The sequence below is a fragment of the Mustela lutreola genome, chromosome 4 (genome assembly GCF_030435805.1).
Source record: "Mustela lutreola isolate mMusLut2 chromosome 4, mMusLut2.pri, whole genome shotgun sequence".
In the NCBI taxonomy this organism is placed as follows: Eukaryota; Metazoa; Chordata; class Mammalia; order Carnivora; family Mustelidae; genus Mustela; species Mustela lutreola.
Genome location: NC_081293.1, coordinates 7,032,282 through 7,051,036, shown reverse-complemented (window position 1 = coordinate 7,051,036; position 18,755 = coordinate 7,032,282). Strand labels below are relative to the sequence as shown.

Sequence of the window (18,755 nt, the reverse complement as noted above, 5' to 3'; positions counted from 1 at the left end):
CTGGGGAACTTTCGAGGGTTGTTCAGAAGAGGCAGTGTCTGAGATGTACCGCGCGCGAGACCCACAAAGAGGACACGTCCTCGGGGTCAGTTCCGATCACGCAGACCTGCATTTCTCAGCGCTCGCTCGCGGGCAAAGCGACCCCTTGGCCTCATCCGCCGAAGACTTCATTTCCCAGGATGCCAAGGGGCGGAACCGGCCGGAAGGCTGTGTCCTCTCCGCGGGGCATGATGGGGGAGTTGGAGATTTCCATCATGGCGGCTTCCATTTCGGGCTACACCTTCAGCGCTGTGTGTTTCCACAGCGCCAACAGCAACGCCGACCACGTAGGTGCCGGGCCCCCCGCCGCGGCGGCTGGAGCCTCCAGCCTTGGTCCCGGGCCCGTGTCTGCGGCCCAGCTGGACCACTCGCGGCTCGCCCCCCCCTCCCGGGCTCCCGGGCGGGCCCTAGGGGCTGGTGACCCGGGCGGCTCCCGCCCCCGGCGAGCTCCTGCTACCCAGAGCTCCTTCGTCCCGGGGTTGGGCCCCCTCACTCAGTGCCTGCCGCCTCCTGACCCTCTCAGGACAGCCGTCTCCCTTTCAGCAAAGCTGTCTAGGTTGGCCGCCGGCAGTGTCAAGCGTCGCTAACTGGAGACCAAGCGTCTGCCCCTCCCTAAGAGTCAGGCTTCTGGACTTGCGAGGGGCTCCCGGGGTCGGCAGAGAGCGGAGAGACCGAGCTTTAGTCTAGGAGCCGAGGCACCCAGCCCTGCCCGCCGGTCTCACAGGTTGTCGTGGGGTGCGACGAGGGAAACCATGACTGTCACTATTCATACTTGTGAAATGCGTTCATGTGTTTTCTTCGCCTCAATGGAAAATGGAGAATGTAAACAGGAGTGTTGGGTGTCGGGTCTGCTTGCCTTGAAGTTGCACGTTTAGTTCCTTGGCGAATGTTTTAAAGCCACGGCGCTAATCGCAGTGAAATAGGGAAATGACAGGCCTACATATGAGTGATCGGAAAACGCATAGGCTTCGGAGCTCAGAGGGAGCAGAGCCTGTCTGCTTCAATATCTTTATTTTCCGAATTGTCTTTTAATGTCATTCGCCTAGCTGGAAGTTTCTTAGTGAAACTAGATAATTTTTATCTTTAAGTCCATAATTAATCTGCCCACGAAATTGAGAGATGGTTTTAAGAGATGTTAATAATGAGTTACCCAAATTCATTTAGTAAGTGGTGGGGGGGGTGAGGTTCTCATTACAAAGCAAAATGATACACTGTAGAATAAGGAACTGGATTTGGTTTGATGTCTGCAACTTTAGCTTCCATTAATAAAAACTGATCTCATAGAGGTGATTCTGTTAGATCATTGGATGGCATTAAATTATTCTACTTTTCCTCTGTGTAGTGTTGATGGTAGAGATTAACGATAGGAGTACACACAACATGGGTTTTTCCAGAGTTAGCAGATGTCTCTGGATGCTAAGGCCTTTGATGCTGGAGCTAGCTATTTAATAATGTAATACAGTTCCATGTATAGGTGGTTTGTGATACTCCTAGTGTCCATGAAAGTACTAAATATGGTTTCAGTAATGCTTTTTAACATCTCTAGTTCTTGGAGTACTTAGTAATATCATAGTTTATGTAAAAGGCGAGGCTACTCTAAGAATAAGCAGCGACCTGTTGAAAAGCAGATCGTTTTTCTACAAATGGCAGGGAGATGGCTACATTCCTTAGATTGTTACTAATTTAATTCAACACCTATTTCTTTAATATCTGTTCTGTGCCAGGCATGGTAGTAGACTTCATGGAAGTTTTCACCGTGACAGTAGTTTGCAGGTGTATTTTATGTGACCATAGCTGGTTATGTTAACCTTGCCGCAATTATATATGTGGAATACTTTTGTCAATTTTACGTATTTTTAAGTTGAGGAACCAAAATTTGCCTTTGTAGCACATTCCTGTTTTTTCCAGGCAAGATATTAGTTTAAAACAACTCATTCTGTAGAGCTGGCTCTAGCAAGCTTTTTCCAGATAAGTAAATATTTTAGGCTTTGTGAGCCATGTGGTTTATGTAGCAACTGGTCAGTTCTGCTGTTGTACAGAGAAAGCAATCATAGACAATAAATTAATTAGGGTGACAGTTCCATAAAGCTTTATTTATGGACCCTGAATTTGAATTTCATATAATTTTCACATGTCATGAAATATTCCTATTTTTTTTCAACCATTTAAAAGTGGAAACTATTCTTCGCTTGTGGGCTGTACACTCACAGGCATGAGGCTTGATTTAACCCACACACCGTAGTTTGCCTCCTCCTTCTATAAAGTAACAGTGTTCGGACAATCCAGACTAGCAGAAAAGAAGCACTGGTTCATACTTTGCTTTAGAATGTCTTGCTGTCATTGTTGACTTTTTCAATCTGAGGACTATGATAGAGGTCCCAGATAAAATATAGGGCACTCCGATAAATTGAATTTCAGATAAATAGGAAATAATTTTTTAGAGTAAGTATATCCTAAATATTACACAAAAATTATTTGTTTACCTGAAATTCAAATTTAACAGTATCCTATATTTTTATTTTCTAAATTTAGCATCCCTAGACTGTGGAACATTAGGAATCTGGAGATATGTTCTTAAAATGTAAAGTTCTGTAGGAATTTTAAAAAATTGCTTTCACCTTAATTTTTATTAACTTGTTATAAAGAGAAAGCTGCTCTTGTGTAGTGAGAATTCTTAACTGAAAGGCTTTCGTGGGATAAAACAAGCTTATTTAGTCACTATTTCTCAAGCTAGTAGTCATAGATATTGCTTCAGGTTTGAGAGAATTTTTTTAAGGGAGATTTGTATATTACTCAAGATTGAGAAAAGCCCTATACGTGATAGTTTGGGAACTTAGGACACTCCCTCCCCTATTCCAATACAAAAGCTATGCTGTAGAGCATCTGTCCCTCCCTCCTCACCCCCACAGATTCCAACTGGGAGTGTTTTTAAACTAGGCAATCTCTGTATTTGATTCGGAGGGTCAGCCTGGAATAGAAAGGTACGTAGTACAAGGTCACTGTTCCCACAGATACTCTCAGCCGGTATGTACTGAGCACCTGCTGTGTGTTGGGCACTGTGCTAGTTGCTGAGGTATACAGGCACAAAGTACCTCTCACAGGTCTTAGATTTTAGTAGGTGTAGGCATTTGTTAATGTAAAGATGTGGCTAGTGGGAGAAGACTGAGAGGAAAACACAGGGGACAGAGTGTCTGGCGTGCCCTGTTTTTGTTACACTGGCCAGGGAAGGCCTCTCTGATAAGGTGCTATTTGAGTAAAAAGCCAGATGGAGGGAAGGAGCAAGCCATGTGGTTCTCCCAAGAAAGGAGATTGCAAGGCAGCCTGTTAGCCCATCCTCATAGGGAAGTTGCCGAGGCACATAGAGTTAATGTTCTGCACCGTGCTTGTGCTCAACATGACAGCAAGTGCTCCCACAGCAGGTTATGTGCTGCGTAATCCAGAATTTATGGCCTGTGTTCACCAAAGGTGTAAAGAAAGTAACCTCAGCGTTTATTGAGGAAGAACGTTCATGTGAGTGATTTATTTGCTGAAATCCTCATTTCCCACACCCTGTACAAGAGCAGTTCGTTGTGCATTGTGTTAACTTCTTTATCCTTGTATCGTTAACAGGGCTTTTAAAACAATGAAATAAATTATATGCTGTTACAGGAAAACAACCTTGGAATATTTCTGCTTCCTGAGCTTTTTTGATGTTGGTTATTACACTCGGTAGGATTTAGGAAGTGGATTCACTCTGCTTATTTTTGCTTCAAAAAAACAGGGTTTTTTTTAAGGGATTAAAATATTTCATTGTGTATGGAATCCTTTTTCCAAGCAATCTAGTTAATAGGTACATCTCAGACTACTTTAGTCTCATTGGTTTATAGAATAGAAAGCTTATTTGGATTAATGTCAAAATTATTTTAAAATTATAATGCTCTCAATTCGTTTTAATTCCAGTAAAAAATACTTTTAGTCTGCAACTATCTTTTTTTTTGTTGTTTTTTAATTACTTTTAGGAAGGATTTCTGCTGGGCGAAGTAAGACAAGAAGAAACCTTTAGCATCAGTGACTCACAAATCAGCAACACAGAATTTCTGCAAGTAATTGGTGAGTTTATCACTGAGCTTAGGAATATTTTTTCTGTATCAATGCTGTTTGTTTTGTTCTTTGGTCCTTAACTGGTTTTAATCTGAAAGATAAAAAGAGTACATAAAAAGCAGCTAAAATCACAATGCAAATCGTTTGCACTGATAGCTGGTATGAAATGCTTTACGAGTCAGTGTGAACGTGCAGTGGTGGCTGTAAGGTTGGGTAGTCTATAAAGCTCTTACCCACCAACTGGTCTTTTACTGAATCGTTGTCTGCTCTTGCTCATGATGGTCTCTTCAAAACCACAGTCACCCTTAGATCGCATACTGGGCTGTTCCCCATTGTCGACATCACCACACACTGAAATGCAAGGATCTTTTGGGCTGGTCCTTCCCGGAGGGATCTGCCAAAGGTGTTCATACTTGTTTATATGAGCTATTGGCTAAATCTACCCAGCCTTCTGGAGGACAATCCAAATAGTTTTGGGTTGATTGTTGGGGAAGATGAAGGAGTGTTTAGAGATGCACTGACTGTCTTTGGATCAGTCTCTCTCTCTCTCTCTCTGTCTTTCTTTTTTTTTCCTCTTCGGATCAGTCTCCTTTCGATAAATAGGGATCAGACTCCTTCCAGCTGCACATTGAGCATGTCACCAAACAGCGTATCCTGATACTCAGGTCTCAGCAAGGGGTGCTTCACTTAGGCCACCACCATTTACTGACCGTCTGTGTGTGAAGCGTGTGCCAGGCAAGGAGAGGAGTACCCAGGTGCATCCCTAATTCCTGGAGCGGGGCAGGATAGGACAAGTGCACAGAAGTCCCAGACAACTGTACAAGATGAGTACTATAAGAAAGGAACAGAGAAAATCCCATCCCTGCTAGGGGGTAAAAGTAGTAGAGAGTAAAGGTATCCTGAAGGCAGTGAACTTAGGGTCAGGGGGGCAGTGGGTTCAGGGGAACACAGAGCAGGGAGTACATAAGATACATAGGTAATCTGGCCTGTTTCTATGTGGAGAAAATACAGAATGTGTGAAGGTGAGTGGTTTGGTTTGAAGTATTGCTGGAAGGTTAGGTTATGTTGCGATCACATCATCAATTTCAAGCCTTCCAGTTCTGATAGCCTTCTAGGATATGGGTTGGGAGGCCAGGATGAGGATTGAGGTGGGGTTAGGATTGGGGGAAAACAAGGAACAGTTCATTTCCTCAAGGACCCATACGATAAGACCCATTCCTCACAATACTGACTTGTTAAATAAAGACTCAATATACTGTCTCCAGCTGTTCTTTCACTGAGGTTTTGTTTTTATTTCTTGTAACTCTTTAAAATCCTAAAATGGAGAATTTGGTTTCATGGAACATGGGTGTAGTTTTATTGTTTGCACTTGGATTTTCAAAACTAATTTGGTATGCGAAGGTTAAAATGTCAGACGTAGTTAACAGACAGCACACCAAGCAAGAAAGAGCTCTGTTACCTGGTGTGACCATAAAAATAGTACTTCTGTTGAATATTCTGGCTATTTATTTATTTTAAAAGAAGTAGAATTGTAAATAATCAAATTCTACAGCTTCATGCACTGTATCTGATTCATAAACCTTCTGGTTCTTTCAGTAAATACGTTTCCATGGTACTGTAGATACAGAGAAGTACCAATCGATAGAGCCCCGGTTAATGCAGCGCCATGACAACCATCTTCTGCTGCACAACGTTTAATTTATTAGCTATATTCGTTCATTGTATGAAACAGTTGTGGCTCTCATGGGCAAAGTATTTACTGGTGTTATCTTAGGTGCACTGTTACCATTGCAGTAGTTTTCTTTTGAAACTAAGTACATGTTCGAAATAGAAACAGGGACTCCAAACCTAGGTTGGAAGGCCAAAGGTTAGGTCAAGTGCCCTGAGTAGTATTCCAGACCAGTGGTATCAAGAAATTTTCTTGCATAGCCTAACTCCAGAATAAGATGTTTTAAATAAAATGAGTCTACTGAAGTTGTTATTTATTGCAAATGACTGAATCCACGCACAGACACTTTTCCTCTGTACAGTAAGGACTGCATCCAGAGTGCTACATTCTGAACACGAAGTGTCGCATTCTGTGTTAACTGCATATTAATTTTTTTTTAAAGATTTTATTTATTTATTTGACAGAGAGAGAGAGAGAGATCACAAATAGGCAGAGAGACAGACAGAAAGAGGGATGAGGAGAAGCAGGCTCCCTGCTGAGCAGAGAGCCCTACGCGGGACTCGATCCCAGGCCCCTGGGATCATGACCCGAGCCGAAGGCAGAGGCTTTAACCCACTGAGCCACCCAGGCGCCCCAACTGCATATTAATTTTAAAAGCTGGGCTGACTCACTTTAAGCAGAGTTGTCTACCCTTAGTTCTAGAAGGGGAGGGAGCAGGCAGCCACGGAAGAGCTTCCTTAGTTAATTAGATGATGCCACTGCAGTTACTGGAAAGGATGGAGGAGGGAGTAGTGGAACTGTTGAGTCTCCATCAGGAGAGGAGAAGCAGAGGTAGGAAGATCAGTGAGACTAGGCGGAGGTGGGGGTGGGGCGGGGGGCTGGGGAGAACTGCTAAGGGAATGAGTGCAGTCATACCTACATGAAGAGCAGTCTGCCGTGTGGATGAACTGCAGAGGCGTGGCAGACTCTGGAATCCCACGCAGGGCTGCCCTGCTCCTGCCGGTTTCCAGCGGTCTATCCACCAGTGTGCCTGCCAGCTTCGTTGCAGTCTGCATCCTGATCATGTTCGAGGCCTTCACCCTGTTTTTTCCACGGAGGGTTTAGGCATTGCAAAAAGTCTTACAGAGAAAGGTCCAACTTTCTTTAGCAAATGCCACATGATATCTAGGGTGTATCTTAAGTGTGCTGCTAATCCCGGTTGTAAATCACGACAGAAGTCTGCTGGGGCAGTTGATGACAGCGCTGTGTGTTTGGGAATCCAGATCTACTGTAGGGATTTTAAGAAATATTCATTCCTTTAAAGGAGAAGGTGGGCTTTTCTTTCTTTTTCCTGAGCCCTCTGTAAAGTTTTTGCTAAAAATGTTCCACATTCTAATTAATTTACTCATAGTACCTCAGAAATAATGTAGGATGGCACACTGTATTATTGCTGGTGGTAAAAGAAGGAACAATTTCTGGATGAAGTTTTCTTATTTGCATCACTGTGTCAACAGCCATGCCAGGCAAGGAAGCTTGTCTTTCCAGTGGAAGGATTGCATCTGTGCGTATGTTTTTGCAGCATTGACATCAGTACAGAAGCTAACGGGCAGAGTCCCATGGCCACCAGGGTCATGGTTTCATTTTAATTGTGTTAAAGTGGCAGCCTGGAGCTCTGTGGCTGTGGCTTTTTAGACAGCAGGTGATGAGTTTCTGTCTTGAAGAATGTTAGGAATAGGATCGAGTGGTTAATTAGTCTCATGGTCTTAGAAAGCCACCCAGATCCTAAGCCCCCTGATGAGCCTGAAGGACTTGTTTCCTCTGGGTAATCAGAGCAGTCTTTCCAGAAGCTGTTAGGATCTGCCTTACAAAGGATTATTTCCCTTGGTGTTGACCATCTTTGAAGGGGTTAACAGGCGTACAGAGCTTTCTCCTCCCTTTCCGTTCAGGACACCTGGCCCAGCTTGTTCTGGGTTATTGGTTGTAGGGAGGTTAGGCCCTCCTCTCCCCAAGCTGCCCTCACCCTGCTTATCCGCTTTGATTAAATGCTTTCAGTTAGCTGTTACTTTTCCCTCTTATGCTTTGTTTAACTAGGTGAGATTGCATGAGGGCGCATAACGACTGTGTGTTCCTGAGTAAAAGCTTTCGGCTATGTGCTCATCAGCCATGGACAAATGGAAGCAGAACGTGTTCTCCAGCTTAATTCGTCCTGAAAAGGTGTCCCTGAGTTTCAGTGTTGAGAAGACACACTGCCCTCACTAGTGTACATGCAGCACCTATCTGGGAGAGGAAAACTGTCTTTTTATTGTTTGAGGTTTCAGTAAACAAACAAGTAGGCTATTTTGTACTTGCCTGTGTCTTACATGATTAACTAAGCTGTGTTCCTTCTTTCTGATTACAGAAATCCATAATCATCAGCCGTGTTCAAAGCTTTTTAGGTAAGCCACATCTTCCTTTGTCACTTTTGTTCCTTATTGAAAGATTAATTGATTAAAAACTATTGAATTTTGGCTTGTACCTGATTGTGGCTATGAAGTCCCAGGTGTAACTGAGGGCATCCAAATTCACTTGTTTATTGAGTGTCCAGTGTGTGTAAGGTTAGAGATAGGGGAGGGATGGTGTAAATCCTGGCCTCCGTGATTTACAGTGAGAGTCTACTCCAGCAGCCTCCCAAGCAAGGGCTTTTCAGCCACAGAGCAGGAAGTTAGTCAAGAATCACATACACATGGGACGCCTGGGTGGCTCAGTTGGTTAAGCAGCTGCCTTCGGCTCAGGTCATGATCCCAGTGTCCTGGGATCGAGTCCCACATCAGGCTCCTTGCTCCGCAGGGAGCCTGCTTCTCCCTCTGACTCTGCCTTCCACTCTGTCTGCCTGTGCTCGCTCTCTCTCTCTCTCTCTCTGACAAATAAATAAATAAAATCTTTAAAAAAAAAAAAAAAAAGAATCACATACAGATAAAAGAATTTAATGCGTGTTTTTAAGAAGAATAAAACATGTTCAGTGTTCAACTTTAAAATGCAAGGAAAGGAAACATGGAACTTTCTTTTTGCATGTATGTGTTAACATACACTAGTTGCATACTAAGACCAACTAAAGGACAGCAAGAGAAAGAAATGGGAGGAGCGACATTCCGAAGGGAGGCAGCAAATGACAGATGTGTGGCGGGTGAGAGAGACAAGGGCCAGTACCCCCATCCACTAGACTTCTCCCCACCAATATGCAGGCCTCTGTCTGCTCTCTCGGCCCCAGAGCCCTCCACCTGCTGGCTGGTGTGATGATTTCAGCTCCTTCTTCAGCAACCCCCGGCCCAGCATGTTCTACCTTCCCAGCAGCCAGTACTTCCCTTCCCGGAGTAGGATTCGGCATTCTTGGTCAGCACTCCCTTCTCTAACAACTGCCAACCCTTGGTGCCTGGCTGTTCCTGCTGTGTGTCCCCTGCAGCTTTCACCCTGGTCCCTGTCCTGTTCTCAGCTGACCCACACACCTAGGCCCTTGCACCCAAGAACTGCTGGGGGGCCCCCGCCCCACCACACACAGATACCCATCCATTTATTATTTTAGAAGATTGTCCTCATGCAGGAAGTTTACCTGTGGACAAAGTCTAAAGGCAGCCAAGATCCTCATCACTTTTAGGTTTGCATGTAACTGAAAGAGGAGTAGGAAGCAAGACAAGCAGTTCGTTCGAGAAGAATCTCAGAGCAAATGAAAGGATTCAGGCCATGGTTCACACATTGGCTGTGTTTGGTCCACACAAGTGTCTGATTTGGCCCTGACTCTGCGAAGCTCTTCGAGGTGTGCCCTGCCTTGCCCTTCTGAGGAATCGCATGTAAGGCTGTCAGTAAAATTGTCTCAGAGGGATTTAACTAAGTTTAAATTACATACCTATAATTCTTACGGTGGAAGGAAACCTTAGAAGTCCTGTGTCTGCTCCAGACTTTCTTCTGTATAGAGGGAAGTGGAGAGCACATAGGTTCAGTGGCTCGCCCAGGATCCTGCAGTGAGAAGCAGAGCTGGGCTGGGGCTAGTATCTCTTGACTCCCAGTTCAGTGGGTTTTCTTTGTTTGTTTTGTTTTGTTTTGACCGTTTCTCGAACTTCTTACTGCTTTATAAGGCCTGGGCCTAATGGTTGTGGGTTGAGGGAGGAAGGATGGCTTTCCCTTTTTTTTAAAAAAGATTTTATTTATTAGAGAGACAGGGAGAATGAGTGCAGGGAGGAGCAGAGGGAGAGGGAGAAGCAAGCTCCCTGTTGAGCAAGGAGCGTGAAGAGGGACTCGATACCAGGACCCAGGGATCATGACCTGAGCCTGAAGCAGACGCTTAACCAACTGAGCCACCCCCGGTGTCCCAAGAATGGGATTCCTAAAAGCACAGTCAGTGGTAGAAAAACCCAAACATCATTATGCTTGCTTACTGTAGGATCCTGGTCGGCTAGGTCTGTTTGAGGGGCAGACCTGGCTTCAAAGCCCAGCTCTTCCATCTTCCACCTGTATAGTTTGGGGCAAGTCACTTAAGTATCTTTACCTACAAAACTGGGAATAAAACTTGGGACACGTTGGGCTGCAGTAATACCTACTTACCAGCACTGAAGCAGGAATGAAAAGAAATAAATTGAGAAAGCATGCAGCTAGGCCTCTTAAACATTCAACAGATGTTCATATTCCTTCTGCATTTCTCAGAAAATAAGCTCCTGTATTCTTTTTTCCCCATAAGTAACTGATACTTAGAAACAAGGAAAAGATGTCACAGCCATTGGAAACCACACATTTTCTAATTACTTGCTATCAGTACCTCCCACATGTGGAAGTAATACCTTTTGAATGTAACAGTCTCTTGAGTATTCTTTGATGCAAAAGATATATCATCAGTGAAGCACTGAGATTGATTTCTCTGGTTATCTGTTGAAGATAAGCAATTGTATCTTTATGTCTTGATTACCAACTTTTAGGATCCAGGGACCCATAGACACATGAGGCTAAGTATATTCATTTCCAAAATACCATATGACTTTAATAAAATGTATTTTCTTTAAAAAAAAACAGTTTTTATGACTATGCAAGCAAAGTTAACGAAGAGAGCTTGGACAGGATTCTTAAGGATCGGAGAAAGGTATGTCCTGTTTGTTGCCCAGTCCGATTTGGAAATCACTGTTTATTTTATTACCTAAACTTAAAACCAAATGAAACAATAGGATTTGATATTAATGTATGAGAGTTCTGTTGACTTAAGTAGATTTTAAGGGTAAATGCAGATGTGAGACAATGTTTATAACCTATCAATAGAAAAAAAATTTAGATATTTATAGTGTGATTCTATTATGTAAAAATCGGAAGGAAAAACAAGAACCATACTCTAGAGAGTTAAAAATTAGTTTAGTTGATTCTGAGTGGTTCTTTTTTTCTCTTTTGTAATTTAAAAAGTAATTTTGCAAGTATCTTACATACATGCATTAATTTTATAACCAGGAAAAATAGTTCTAAAAAAGGTAAGTCATAATTAAACAACTCTGGATATGTTACCCTTTCAAGTTCAATTAATGCCAAACATAGATGTTTTTCCAAAAGGTCATGTGTTTATTATTTCTGTCAACATATGCATATAATGTTCTGATTATGTATGGTAAGCAAGTCTGAATAGAATTGAAAATGAACCAGTTTTATTGCTGCGGCATTGTCTGATGATCTCATTTATAATTTATTCTGTTGTACCATGTGTGGGTTTTACTTTTCTACCTTGAAATATTAATTCCAGAAAAGTAGATTTGTTATTAAACCATGCCTTGAGGAAAAAAATATTAATAAAAGTTTTCAGTTTGTCACAAAAAAATGCCTTTGTTTAGAAGTGTGTATTATGAAAAAGCTTTTAAAAGATTACTTATGGAAAAAAAGAATCAGCACCGTAGGACTTGGTTCCCGAAGTGTCTGAAGAAGGGCACCAGGAGTAAGGGTGCAGTCAGAGTAAGTCAGCAGCCTGGGCGATGGGCGGGCGGCTCAGTTGTGCCGTCAGTTGGAAAAGCAGAAAGAAAAGCAGGTAAGATGAAAGGAAGACTGGGAAGGCCGGAAGAAAGGACAAACCACTTTATGGGTGTTGATGAGCTCAGGTCTCTGGAATCGGACCCCGTCACCATCCACCCGGGAAAGGGAGTTAGAGCGGCCACAGACATTGGGGTCCAGCTCTCTTGTTTTCAGTGACGTGCCCAGGAGCGTATGTTCTGGAATCTCTCAGGAGTCCGACCTTCCTATCCTAGCTCCAACCTATCTCCTCATTCCATTTATATTTTAGACAGTGAACTTTTATTATACTTTCTAAAACTGAAATTTCTTCCATGAAAATTCTCTTTTGAGCAGTTTTCTAGAGTATTTACTACACATTAAAAGTAACAGGAGTATTTTTTTTTTAAAGATTTTATTTATTTATTTGAGAGAGAGAATGAGAGAGAGAGAGAGTGCATTAAGGTCAGAGGGAGAAGCAGGAGCCCAACGTGGGGCTTAATCCCGAGACTCCAGGATCATGACCTGAGCCGAAGGCAGTTGTTTAACCAACTGAGCCACCCAGGCACCTATATATTTTTTTAAGATTTTATTTATTTGGAAGAGAGAGAGAGACAGCATGAGTGGGAGGGGCAGAGAGGGGGGTAGAAAGAGAATCTTAAGCAGACTCCACGCTGAGTGCAGAGCCTGATGTGGGGGTCAATCCCACAACCATGACCTGAGCTGAAACCAAGACTGGGATGCTTAAGCGACAGTACCACCCAGGTGCCCTGAAGTATTTTTTTAAATAGATGAAAAAAATTCGAAGTGACAAAAATGAATAAAGAATATGAACAGGAAATTCACAAAAGAAAAAAGAAATACACAAATGGCCAAGAAATAATGAAAAGATGTTTATCTTCAATCTGGAAATGCAAACTGAAACAGCATGATGCTATTTTCTTGCTCATTAGATTAGCAAAAGTGTAAAGGGATTGCTAATACCCAGTTTTGGGTAAGGCTTTGGGAAATGGGGAAGCTGTAGTTGATGGGAATGTAAGTTGATGACAAACAGTTAAGAGTTTTGCAGTAACAGAATTTTATTTTTAATTTTCTTTCTATTATTACTAAAGTAATCTCGATGCTCAATGTGGGGCTCAGACTTAGGACCCCAAGGTCAAGAGTTACGTGCTCCACATACTGAGTCAGCCAGGCGCTCTGCAATAACAGAATTTTAAATACGCAGTCCCACCTCTAGGAATCTGGCCCAAGTAAACATTTGGATCTAGGAACAAAGTTATGAAAGGCTGGCGTTAATGAATAGCTCAACTCTGTGCCAGGCCGCGTTCTAAGCACTTTCCGGGTGTTGGAACTAGGAGGTAAATTGCTGTTCTTACCATCCCCATTTTACAATTGAGGAAACAGGGGTGAGTGCCTTGCTAAAGGTCCCCAGTGGGTAATGGTGGAACCCAAGGTTAACCCCAGCAGTCTGGCCTCGGAACCCAGCATGCAAGGGTGTTTATTGTGTCTTTGCTTAATAGTAAGGGTTTTGAAAGCAGTCTAAATGTCCACCAATGGGAAACGGTCAAGTCGGTTGTGTTGACACCTCTATACTGTGGGATACGAAGCAGCCATTGCAAAGCATGAGGGAAGTTCTCGGGTAATGCCCTAGAAAGATCTCAAAGTTGGGTTACATGAGAAAAGTAGTGTTATAATTTGAGCCTGTTTTATGTAAAAACACAAATCTGAATGAGTATTTAGATGTACAGAAAAAGATCAGGAAGGAAGGCAGCCAAACTTAAAAGTGTTTACTTTGGGGAAGGGAATGGAGAGGTGCTGCTGAAGAAGGGGAACTTTATGGGAAAAGTTTGTTTGTAACAGTGTTCATTAATTGAAAATAAGTTGGGAAAAAAAAAGAGGAGTCTACCAGGTAGGGTTTTGTTTCGTTTCTGTGTTTTGTTTTTAGCTGTAGATAAGGACACATTTCTTAATTAATTTGGGGGTTTAAAAATCGGATATGCCGGGGGAACCTGGCTGACTCAGTAGAATTTGTGACTCTTGACCTCTGGGTCATGAGTTCAAGCCCCATGTTGGGTGTAGAGCTTATTAAAAAAATTAAATTGGGGCACCTGGGTGGCTCAGGCAGTTGAACATCTGACTCTTGATTTCTGCCCAGTTCGTGATCTTAGGGTCATGCATAGGATCTACTATCGAGCCCCACACTTGAGATTCTCTCTCTCCTTCTGCCCCCACTGCCCCCAGCTCGTATACTTGTTCTCTCTCGCTCAAGTAAATAAATAAAATCTTTAAAATAATAATAATTAACAAAGTAAAATTGGATTTGCTCTTTTGATCTTTAGTACATCCTACATCTGTTGTTATCTGGAAGGTATGTGGCTCTCAAATGTAGAAACTCTACAACATTGCTAAAACTTTTTTTTAACCATAGACTTAAGATAGGGGCTAATGTTTTATTTTTCGTTTTTTTAAGTAGGCTCCACAGCCAGTGGAGAGCCCAATATGGGGCTCAATCTCACGACCCTGAGGTCAAGACCTGTGCAGAGATCAAGAGCTGGACTCTTAACCGACTAAGCCAGCCAGGCATCCAAAGGCTAATGATTTGATATGAGAATCCCCCAGTAGGTGCAACATGGTCATCTACTGCAACGTGCAGAATGACTGCCCTGGCAGACTACGTCTTGTGTTTACCAAGTTTGCACAAGCCTCAGGTTTGGGGCCAAGGCCAAAAAAGCAAGTGAGAAGGGGGTTTATGCCTTCTGGAATCATCTGCTGTGCAGTAGATGATGATAAACATAACTGCCACCTTAATATCATCGTAAGGCCCAAAGGCTCATTAGGTGAAGATAACGAGCATGTCCTCTATTGGGGACGGTTGCTTTGGCTCCAAAAAGTATAAGTGAATATCTAGTTGAGAGTAGAGAGGAAAGTCTTTGTGAGAAGTTGTCTATGAAACTTTGGCTGAAATAAGGTTGTAGGGAAAGATGTCCACAGTTTTTCATCACGGCCCAGGCATAATTGTCAGAAATGGGCTTTTTAGCGTCAGGAAGTTTCTCAGTAGCCTTGCAACGATCTTGTTAGCTCTAAAAGGTACAATCATGGGTGTCAACAAATGTGAATGAATTTGGCATCTCATCTTTCATTAATAAGAATAATGGGGTTGTCCTTTTAGCATATAACAAATGAATACGTTGATTTCTGTCTGTTGATATCCAAAATAAATGCATCAGGCTCCTGTCTCTCAGAAAATACAGGTAGAATAAAACAGTTGGAATCCACGTAAGTGAAAAGCATTATGCCTCATCCAGTAGCCACCTGTAAGATTCTGTTCATCCGTGAGCGTTTCATGAGAGCACCCAGTGTTCTGGCAAAGCGTAGGTCTCTGCAGGGTGCCAGGGAGAGGGAGTAGAGACACCCCCAGGCCTCCGAAGGAGCTGACTCCAGTGTTATTCCTCATGCCCCAGACATACTGCTCAGAGTGCGACATGTCATGTTCTCAGGCATCAATACCTCTAGCCAGGCGATGGCTTTTCTTACCGACTTCTTCTTCTTTTTTTTTTTTTTTAAAGGAAACTACCTCTCCACATTTTCTTTTTTTTTGGTATTTTATTTTTTATTTCAGCTTTACTGAGGTACAATGGACATATAAAACTGTAAGATACTTAAAGTGTACATTGTGTTAATTGGGTAAGCGTATACATTGTGAAATGATTCACTGTGATTTCTCCATTGTGAAAGGATTAATGATGGTATTTTAATCTAAATGTTTCATTAAATGAGAGTAAGTGTTCAAAAGGCGCCTCTGTTTCCCTCTCTTCATCTTTACATGTGGAGGGGCTTCAGCTGGAGCTTTGGTTTTCTTTCCTTTTCTTTTTCTTTTTTTTTTAAAGATTTTATTTATTTATTTGACAGAGATCCCAAGAAGGTAGAGCAGCAGGCAGAGACAGAGGGGGGAAGCAGGCTCCCCGATGAGTGGAGAGCCTGATGCAGGGCTCGATCCCAGGACCCTGAGATCATGACCTGAGGCGAGAGCAGAGGCTTAACCCTCTGAGCCACCCAGGCGCCCCTGGAGCTTTGGTTTTCCAAGTGTGGTCCCTGGACCGGCAGCATTAGCGGCACCTGGGAACTTGTTAGAACCTACTCTTCACTCATCGTCATGTGACCAGTTTGGAATTGTGAAGTTACCATTGTACAGTGGAAAAGACAGGTTTCCCATCTTGGCTGTCACTCGTGAGCTCAGTGACTTTGCACAAAACATCTCTTATAGGATTTACAGTGTCAGAAGTGTTTGGGTTTCCTTTTTGTTTAAAGAATATCAGGGTGGCCTGGCTGGCTCAGATGGCAGAGCGTGTGAGTCTTGATCTCAGAGTTGTGAGTTTGAGCCACGTTGGATGTAGAGATTACTTAAAAAATAAAATCTTTTTTTTTTTTTTTTTAAGATTTTATTTATTTGACAGAGAGAGAGAGACAGTGAGAGAGAGAATACGGGCGGAGGGAGTGGGAGAGGGAGAAGGAGGCCTCCCGCCGAGCAGGAAGCCTGATGTGGGGATCGATCCCAGGACACTGGGATCATGACCTGAGCCGAAGGCAGCTGCTCAACAACTGCCTCCCAAAATAAAATCTTTTAAAAAAGTTAGAAATTAAAAAAAGAATATCATAGTTAATTGCTTTATATAATTAGAAGTTATACTTTATGTTCAGTAATACTCCATGCAGGCAGGAACTATTCCTTGGTTTCCTGTAGTTACTTAATTGTGATGTGAACCCAGTGGAGAAGACATTACTTGCCTCCCAGGGTTGTTAAAATCAGTGAAAATAGTTGTAATAAAGCTACCTGGGGGCCTGGCACGTGGGCTCAACAAAGGTTGGTTCACTTCCTACATGAAAGTACCAAAATAGAAACTAAATTTACTATTAATTTTATTATTTATTTATTTTTACTTATTTACTTTTTTAAAAGATTTCTTTATTTATTTGAGAAAGAGACAGAGAGTATGAGTGGGAGGGGCAGAGAGAGAAAGAAACTCAAGCAGATTCTGTGCTGAGTGTGGAGCCTGATGCTGGGCTCGACCCCACAACCCTGATATCGTGACCTGAGCCAAAATCAGGAGTCATATGCTTAACTGACTTGTGCCACCCAGGCGCCCCTAAACTTACTGTTCGTTTTTTAAAAAAGATTTTATCCATTTATTTGAAAGAGAACACGAACAGGGGTTGGAGCAGAGGGAGAGTGAGGCTCCCTGTTGAGCAGGGAGCCCGATATGGGACTCCATCCGGCACTCTGGGATCATGGCCCAAGCTGAAAGCAGATGCATAAACAGCTGAGCCACCCAGGCACCCCTTTACTGTTAATTTTAATATGACACTAACAATTTTAAGCTACCTTTACTTCTTTTTTTTAGGCTGACTTATTTATTTATTTATTAAAGATTTTATTTATTTATTTATTTGACAGACAGAGATCACAAGTAGGCAGAGAGTCAGGCAGAGAGAGAGGGGGAAGCAGGCTCTCTGCTGAACAGAGAGCCCGATGCTGGGCCAGATCCCAGGACCCTGGGATCGTGGCCTGAGCCGAAAGCAGAGGCTTTAACCCACTGAGCCACCCAGGTGCCCCAACTTATTTATTTTTAAAGATTTTATTTTATTTATTTGTCAGAGAGAGAGAGCACACAAGCAGTGGGAACAGCAGGCAGAGGGAGAAGCAGGCTCTCTGATCAGCAAGGACCCTGATGTGGGACTTGATCCCAGAACCCTGGGATCATGACCTAAGCTGAAGGCAGCCACTTCACTGACGGAGCCACCCAGGAGTCCAAGCTACCTTTACTTCTTCTTCTTCTTCTTCTTTTTTTTTTTTTTTTTAAGATTTTATTTATTTATTTGACAGAGAGATCACAAGTAGGCAGAGAGGCAGAGCAGAGAGAGAGGGGGAAGCAGGCTCCCTGCTGACCAAAGAGCCCAATGTGGGGCTCATTCCCAGGATCCCGGGATCATGACCTGAGCCGAAGGCAGAGGCTTTAACCCACTGAAGCCACCCAGGCACCCCAAGCTACCTTTACTTCTTGAAACAGGATTTTCACTTAAAAAAAAAAGTGTTTCACAGAATGAGGCTATATGAAGATTATTCCTTTGATAAAGAGTTGATTGTCTCTACAGTGGAGATTTTCAAACTCTAGTATAAACAAGAAAAAAACTCAAGGAACTTATCTTAAATTCAGATTCCTGGTTCTCCCCTTGGACATTTTAATTCTGCAGGTTTGGGTGGGCCCAGGAGCATTTTAGTAAGTGCCCAGATGTCCCGAGGATCACGTTATAAAAGATACTCTTCCAGGGAGCATATCAGTTTAATCGACTTGGGCAGTTTAGTTATCCTGTAGTTAGAGCCGATGAAGCTAAACCTCTTAAATCTTTGTATGGAGGTACAGTTGCCATACAGTGAACTGCACATATTTAATAGTATTTACTCGGATACATTTTGAAATATTTATATACCCATGAGCCCGTCAGTGTAATAAGATAATGACTATACCCTTGCAAGTCTCCTTTGCCCTTTTCTTTTTAAAAAAATATATCTTGTTCAAGTATCATTAATGTACAGTGTTAAATTAACTTCAAGTGTACGATACAGTGACTCAGCAATTCTGTACGTTACTCAGTGCTCATCGTGATCAGCGCACTCTCAGTTTGCTTCACCTATTTCAGCCGTTCCCCCTTCACCCCCACTCTGGCCACCACCAATTTGCTCTCTATATTTAAGGGTATGTTTTTTGGTCTCTTTGTTCATTTGTTTCATAAGTTCCACATATGAATAACATCATGTGGTATTTGTCTTTCTCTGACTGATTTCTTTCAGTTAGTGTTAAACTCTCTAGATCCATCCATGTTGTTGCAGATGGTAAGATTTCATTCTTTTTTAAGGCCGACTAATATCCCACTGTGTATATATATGCTACTTTTTTTTTTTTTTTTTTTTTTTTTTTACATTTTACTTATTTATTTGACAGACAGA

General features: G+C 42.6%; 1 protein-coding gene across 1 annotated transcript in view; it reads left to right on the top strand.

Annotated features, from left to right (window-relative positions):
- Positions 1-202: 202 nt before the first annotated feature.
- Positions 203-18,755, top strand: part of ABRAXAS2 (abraxas 2, BRISC complex subunit) — a 28,558-nt gene continuing 10,005 nt past the window's right edge. The window contains exons 1-4 of the mRNA XM_059172896.1: positions 203-326; positions 4,038-4,128; positions 8,166-8,202; positions 10,805-10,871. Of these exons, the coding sequence (XP_059028879.1) occupies positions 228-326; positions 4,038-4,128; positions 8,166-8,202; positions 10,805-10,871 (294 nt within the window). The 5' untranslated portion in view covers positions 203-227. The remainder of the gene's footprint in view (positions 327-4,037; positions 4,129-8,165; positions 8,203-10,804; positions 10,872-18,755) is intronic.